Source organism: Amblyraja radiata, chromosome 5, assembly GCF_010909765.2.
Source record: "Amblyraja radiata isolate CabotCenter1 chromosome 5, sAmbRad1.1.pri, whole genome shotgun sequence".
NCBI lineage: Eukaryota > Metazoa > Chordata > Chondrichthyes > Rajiformes > Rajidae > Amblyraja > Amblyraja radiata.
Genome location: NC_045960.1, coordinates 28,164,013 through 28,171,364, shown reverse-complemented (window position 1 = coordinate 28,171,364; position 7,352 = coordinate 28,164,013). Strand labels below are relative to the sequence as shown.

General features: G+C 40.8%; 1 protein-coding gene across 3 annotated transcripts in view; it reads right to left on the bottom strand.

The window, feature by feature from the left end:
* Positions 1 to 5,667: 5,667 nt before the first annotated feature.
* Positions 5,668 to 7,352, bottom strand: part of orc3 (origin recognition complex subunit 3) — a 57,415-nt gene continuing 55,730 nt past the window's right edge. For all 3 annotated transcript variants that reach the window (XM_033020845.1, XM_033020847.1, XM_033020846.1), the window contains one exon: positions 5,668 to 5,883. In XM_033020845.1, coding sequence (XP_032876736.1) covers positions 5,778 to 5,883 — 106 coding nt within the window. In that variant the 3' untranslated portion in view covers positions 5,668 to 5,777. The remainder of the gene's footprint in view (positions 5,884 to 7,352) is intronic.

The following is a 7,352-nucleotide window of genomic DNA, read 5'->3' as shown; positions in this document are numbered from 1 at the left end:
ATTGAGAGGAGGGGAGCACCGTTGAATTTGGTACGCAATTGGACTGAGTGTCTCTATTCATTTTGTCAGGAGAGAAAGATGGAGGAGGAAAGATTTCAGACATGGTGGGTTAGGTCAGCTATGGGAAGCTAATGATTGTGAGATGCAGGCAGATTTGGGAGGAAAGCTTGTTCAGCAGGAAATAATTAGAACTCGTTTGAGGCCCGATATAGTGTTATGGTCATTTAGTCAGGAGCTCATGTATTTTATAGAACTGAGCGCCTTGGGGAAAACTCAGTGGATGAGGCTAATGAAAGGAAAATACTAAAGATATGTAGATTTGGCCGTGGAAGCTGAGCAGCGGGGATGGAAGCCAAATGTATGTCTGGTACAGGCGGGTTGTAGTGGTTTCATAATGCGATTGACCATGTCGCTATTTGGCGAGCTAGGAGTTGGTTGTATGTTTTATCAATAAGAGATGGTTTAAATGTAGGATTATTCACTATTGGCGTTAACACTAATAGGTTTCTTAATTTTAAAGTTAATTTTATTTGTTTCCAAATCTTATTGTATTATGGGTAATTGGGTTATTCTTATATATTGTGTTATTCATTTTTATCAGGGAATAGAGGACCGCTCCTATATCACAGGGAGAACAATCCTCTTTCTCCATTCTGTCTGTTGGGAAGAGCTGTCCAACCAGTAAATTATATTCTTAATATGCACTGCCCAACAATAATACAAAAGGTTCGGAAGTGAAAGTCCCCCAGCATCTTTGGGTTTACACAGGTGTTTTCTTTGAATTCTATGTGATCTATAGTCCCAAATAAAGTTGGTAATATTAGAATCTAGTTTTTTGAAAAAAAAATTGGTATATATATTGGTATAGATTGAAATAGGTATAATATTTGTGGTAAAAAAAAATCTTTTTTATATCGTTTATTCTGCCTATTAATGACAACGGGAACGTTTTCCAGAATTTAATGAACGCGTTCAATTTGTTTAATAACGGCATAAAATTAGCGTTAAATAATGATTTGTATCTTCTAGTAATTTGAATACCCAAATACTTAAATTTTTCTGTTGCAATTTTAAAGGGGAATTTGAATAAGTTCGGGGGCAGTATGCATCAGGCGGTAAAGATGTCAAGAGGCAGCAAAGTGGTAGGTGGATTTGATGGAGAATAAACTATGCTAGTTGGGGACAGAAATGAAAGGCATCACACGCGGTAAGTGTATTGCTTACAGTTTCATGTGAGGTTGATATTGGTGGCGCGATAGTTTGATGGAGGGTTAGGATAAGTTTTAAAAAAGGACGTGGGTGTTTAGCATTTGTTTGAATGTTGACTCGATTATCAGTACAGGTAGTTTATTTTACTTCATTGATATTTACTAAATAGTTACTTAGTAGTGCATACTGGTGACATAGGTGGTGAGAGCATGTATTGAGGAGGGTGGTTCTGGGACAATGTCATGGACCTAACTCAATGAAACACCAGCGAAGGAAGGTGCCTGCTTGATAACCCCAATGATATACTTTTTGTTTTGTACCATTGTTTAACTGTAAAGGAATTTTAGATTTTCATGTGGCATTGGGATTGAGTTTCTTGGTTAAATATTTAAATTGTGTTTGTTAACAAGTAGATAGCTTATGACTGAATGTGGTTGGTTATTGTCCTTTAACATAAGTGTGTAGGTAGTTTAGATGCTACTTTGGGATTGGGCTTGGTTTTCTTGTTTGAACGCTTGTCCTGCTGTGATAGCATAATAGTAATACTAGGTAACCAAAATCAAAGTAGTGCAACTAAAGACAGTTAATCGACATTTAAAGTTGTTGAAGTTAGTGTATAGTGTTCATGGGTGACTTTAATCTACATATCGATTGGGCCAACCAAATAGGTAGCAGCGTTGAGGAGGAGGATTTCTTGGAATGTATTCGGAATGGGTTTTTAAACCAATATGTAGAAGAACCAAATAGAGGGCAGGCCATCCTAGACTGGGTATTGTGTAATGAGGAAGGATTAGTTAACGATCTTGTTGTGCAAGGCCCCTTGGGCAACAGTGACCATAATATGGAGGAATTCTACATTAGAATGGAGAGTGACACGGTTAATTCAGAGACTAGGGTACTGAAATTAAAGAAAGGAGACTTTGAAGGTATGAGACAGGAATTGGCTAGGATAGACAGGCAAATTATACTTAAAGGGTTGACAGTGGAGATGCAATGGCGAAGATTTAAAAACCGCACGGATGAACTCTTAAAAATTGTTCATCCCTGTCTGGCGAGAAAATAAAACGGGGAAGGTGGCTCAACCGTGGCTAACGAGGAAAATCAAGAAGTGTTAAATTCAAGGAAAAGGCATATGAATTGGCCAGAGTAAGCAGCAAACCTGAGGACTGGGAGAAATTTAGAACTCAACAAAGGAAGACGAGGGTCAATTAAGAGGGGGGGGGGGGGGGGAACATGAAAGGAAGCTTGCGGGGAATATAAAAACTGACTAAAATCTTCTTCAGATATGTAAAAAGGAAAAGATTAGTGAGGACATGTAGGTCCCTTACAATCAGACTGGTGAATTTATAATGGGGAAACAAAGAAAGCAGAACAGTTGAATAAGTACTTTGGTTCTGCCTTCACTAAGGAAGGCCAAACAATCTCGCAGAAATACTAGGGGACCAAAGATCTAGTGGGAGGGAGGAACTGAAGGGAATCCATATTAGTCAGGAAATGGTGTTAGGCAAACTGTTGGGACTGAAGGCAGATAAATCCCCAGGGTGATAATTTTACAATGTTCTCTCGACTGGATCAGTTCCTGTGGACTGGAGGGTAGCCAATGTAACTCCACTATTTATGAAAGGGGGGGGGGGAAAAACAGTGAATTTTCGACCAGTTAATCTTATATCAGTAGTGGGGAAGATGCTTGTGTCGATTGTTAAAGATGTTATAGCAGCTCATTTGGAAAGCAGTGACAGGATCAGTCAAAGTCAGCATGGATTTATGAAGGGGAAATCATACTTGACTAATCTAAACATTTTTGAGGATGTAACAAAGTAGATTGGAAAATGGAGCACCAGTGGATGTGGTGTATCTGGACTTTAAAAAAGCCTTTGACAAGGTTCCACATGAGATTAGTGTGCAAAATTAGAACACATGGTATTGGGGGTAGGGTATTGACATGGATAGAGAACTGGTTGGCAGACAGGAAGCAAAGAGTAGGAATTAACGGGGTTTTTTCAGAATGGCAGGCAGTGTTTAGTGGGGTGCCGCAAGGCTGTGCTTGGACCCCAGGTATTTACAATATATGTTAACGATTTAGACATGGGAATGAAATGTGACCTCTCCAAGTTTGCGGATGACAAAGCTGGGTGGCAGTGTGGGCTGCGAAGAGGATGCTATGAGGGTGCAGGGTGACTTGGATAGGTTTGGTGAGTGGGCAGATGCAGTATAATGTGGATAAATATGAGGTTATCCTTTGGTGGCAAGAATAGGAAGGAAGATTATCTGAATGGTGTCAGATTACAAAAAGGGGAGGTGCAATGAGACCTGGGTGGGCTTGTACATCAGTCACTGAAAGTAAGCGTGCAGATACAGCAGGCAGTGAAGAAAGCTAATGGCATGTTCTGCTGCAGTTGTACAAGGCCCTGGTGAGACTGCACTTGGAGTATTGTGTGCAATTTTGGTCTCCTAATCTGAGTAAGGACATTATTGCTATTGACGGAGTGCAGCGTAGGATTACCAGGTTAATTCCCGAGATGGCGGGACTGACATGATGAAAGAATGGGTCAACTGGACTTGTATTCACTGGAATTTAGAAGGATGAGAGGTTATCTTATAGAAACATATAACATTCTTAAGGGATTGGGGAGGCTAGATGCAGGAAAAAATTTCTCGTGTTGGTGGAGTCCAGAACCAGGGGTCACAGTTTAAGAATAAGGGGTAGGCCATTTAGGACTGAGATGAGGAAAAACCTTTTCACCCAGAGAGTTGTGAATCTGGAATTCTCTGCCGCAGAAGACGGTGGAGGCCAATTCACTGGATGTTTTCAAGAGTTAGATTTAGCTCTTGGGTCTAAAGGAATCAAGGGATATGAGGAAAAAGCAGGAACGGGGTACTGATTTTAGATGATCAGCCATGATCATATTGAATAGCAGTGCTGGTTCGAAGGGCCGAATGGCCTACTCCTGCACCTATTTTTTTTCTATGTATCTTTCTATGAGCCTGACGTTTGCTGGGATGAAGCTGTTCTTGAACCTTGTGGTCATGGTTTTCAATCAGCTATATATTTTTCCTGAGTGAGTGAAATGAGAGTGGCCATTTTGTATAGTTAAGGCAGTAAGTACCACCTATGGATCCCTTCACTGGAGGTCATTACCTGAGATGTACTGGACAGTATCTACCACTTCTTGTAGTTTCCTTTGGTACTGGGTGTTCAAGGAAGGAAAGCCAATGTTTTGGGTTTTAATTTATTTTCTGTCAAAACTAATTTTAAAATATTTGTTATTTAAGATCTATATTTTATCTTGTTTAGAAAGGTTAATCTAAGGTAATAATGTCCAGATTTTATTAGGACAAATGTTTTGAAAGCCATAATTAACCTTAATTTAAACTGAGTAGGACCTCAACGATTGAGTTACAGGACTGAAGGTGTGTTAGCGATCAGTTAATCAAAAACAAATGACTTTCTTCTACTCGTGACTGAAAGCCATTTTCATTCACGACATTGGGAACAGGGATGGTATGACCCTGCTACATGGTTAGTTCTTAATACATCTAGAGGTATTACCTTATAAAACTTATCGAAAGGTTTATGGCAAAACCGGGCAGATGGGGCTCGTCAGCCTGGGATCGCAGTCCACCTAGGCGGGAAAACTCTGATTTAAAACCTCCACTGCCTTGTGGCCATATCCAGTCATGGAAAAGGCTCCAGGAGTAAACCTCAAGAAAATCTGGAGTCGGAGCCCCTAAGGCAGTTTGTCATTGTCTACAACCTCGCTCTGGCAGCTCCTGCGACAGCGCTGAAGTCAAACTAACGGCCCTGCTGTTCCTTTGGATCGATCAGCGACGTGGAGAGGGGGGACGTGCTGCATGGGCGACAGCTTGTCCTCCATATAACATCGCCCAGGCTTGCATTCGATCAGGATGCATCACCCATGGTCAGTCATGACTGAGAGGGGCCTACTACTACTACCATGGCAAAACCATGCACAACAAGAACCACTTTCCAGACCTGATCCATCACTTTCCAGCAAAGGGAAATGTCTTAAGAAGGGTTCCCACCTGAAGCATAATTTATTTATTCTCTCCAGCGATGCTGCCTGACCCGCCGAGTTACTCCAGCATTTTATGTCTGCCTTTGGTATAAACCACCATCTGCAGTTCCTTCCTACACAATGGGAAATGTCAGATGAGTATAGCTTGTATAATGGAGCACAGGCCGTCAGGTGTTGGGATTTCCATTCATTGACTGCACAATTGCAAACCTTGCTGCCAATTTAACTAGTTTATAGTTTCTTGAACTTTTGTGTTCAGTAGGATTAAAGATAGATGCTTAAAGCACCCTAGTTATCAAACACTGGTGTAGAAGGGTTTACAGCAAGGCAATGATTGTGTAGATCGATCCATTCTTTATCCTGTCACAGTGCACTTGGTGGTTGTGACCTGTTAATGTGAAAATAAATAGCCGTACCATTAATCAGAAAAAAGTAATTTTATTAGTCCTTATAAATGCTGGTATGGTATTTTATTGGTATCACATTCTTCAGTTCTAACAGGGATGGAATTTTAACATTTGCTGGCTCCACTCAGAAACCACCCCACGTTAGCCGTGCTACATGATCAGTCTTCCGTTTGGTTGACTTAATAAAGCCCAGGAACTCCAGCTCAGACACTGCCCGAATAAAACGAGCACTGATAAAATACATCAAGGAAAACAGTTCAACAGTTATGGTGGTGTATTACATATTTTCATTTTTGTTGCATTCTTCATTGAATCCAACATGACAGACGATTAATCAGTATCTGTGTCGGCTCCTTTGACTTAAGTGGCCAATTATCCCCACTCACCTTCCTGTGGCCATGCAAGATTTTAAATCTAAATTCAATTCTCCTTCGGAAGTAAAAACTAATGCTAATGCCCATAAAGTAGTACAATTTGTATCACAATAAATAATTATTGTTTTTGGAAGTAGGAGGCAGGAATGGTGGCAAAACACACAGCACTGGAAATAGGTCACCATATTGATATTAGTGGGAGAACGCCATAGATGTTTATGCCATTGTGAGCTTCATACAAACTGCAAGATCACATGAAGAACTTTAATGAAGTATTTTCTGAGTACAAGCTTAAATTATTATATTTTATAATGGAACCATTCCACCAATTAATCTAGTTACCATTTAGCCCTATAAACCAACGATCATCTTTGCTATAAACAAGGATCTACTTGCTGAGATACCTCAGAATGGGAAGAGGAGTTAAAATGATTAGAAACCAAGAGATCCAGCAGGCTTTAGCAGACTTGAGTGCAAGTGATTGGCAAAATTGCCACCTACTGTATGCTTGGTCCTGCTGGTGTAAAGGAGGCTGTCATGAGGAGGTGCATGTGAAGCTTCGTCTCATTTGAAAGGGCTGCGCTATGAAACCCTGTATTAATGCAAGGGAGGAGATATAGGGACAGGTGGCACACCTGCAGTTGTTCGGAAATGTACCTGGGGAGGGGGTGGTTTGGGTGGGAAGGGATGAGTGAACCAGTTAGTAGTCTTCTAGTTGAGCAGTGAGACAACATACAAGTGGATTTGACACTGCAGTGCAATAGCCATTTGTACGGCAGTCAGAAACACCCAGAAAAACCGATCTCAACAACATTCACAATACAAGCAATTTATATCCACATCCTGGTAAGCAAATGGAAGATGAACAACCTTTAATTAAAAGATTGATTAAAAAATGTAAGAATAAAAGCTGTGAAATTTAACATTTCAAAACATTTGAGCAGCACAAAACTTCCTGGATCCGAGATAACTTGGTGTTTCAGATCAGGGATCTGAAGTACACAATATTTCAAACACAAACCCAGGCATCACCAAGTCAATAATCAAACCCCATGTGCCATTCTAGAGTGTTAATTTACTGAACCTTTTAAATAACCACCAAACTATCGCAATCACATAGAAACAAGGAACTGCAGACTCAGGAAAGTCTGCACTATAAAGATGCATAGTGCATCTGTTAGATGCAGTTGGGTTGATGACCAACCCACTGGCCATTATCTTTAGGGACCTGTCCCACTTAGGCGACTTTTTAGGCAACTGCAGACTATTCGCGGGTGGTTGCCGGGGAGTCGCCTCCTTGGTCATGAGGAGTTCCCGCATTTAGG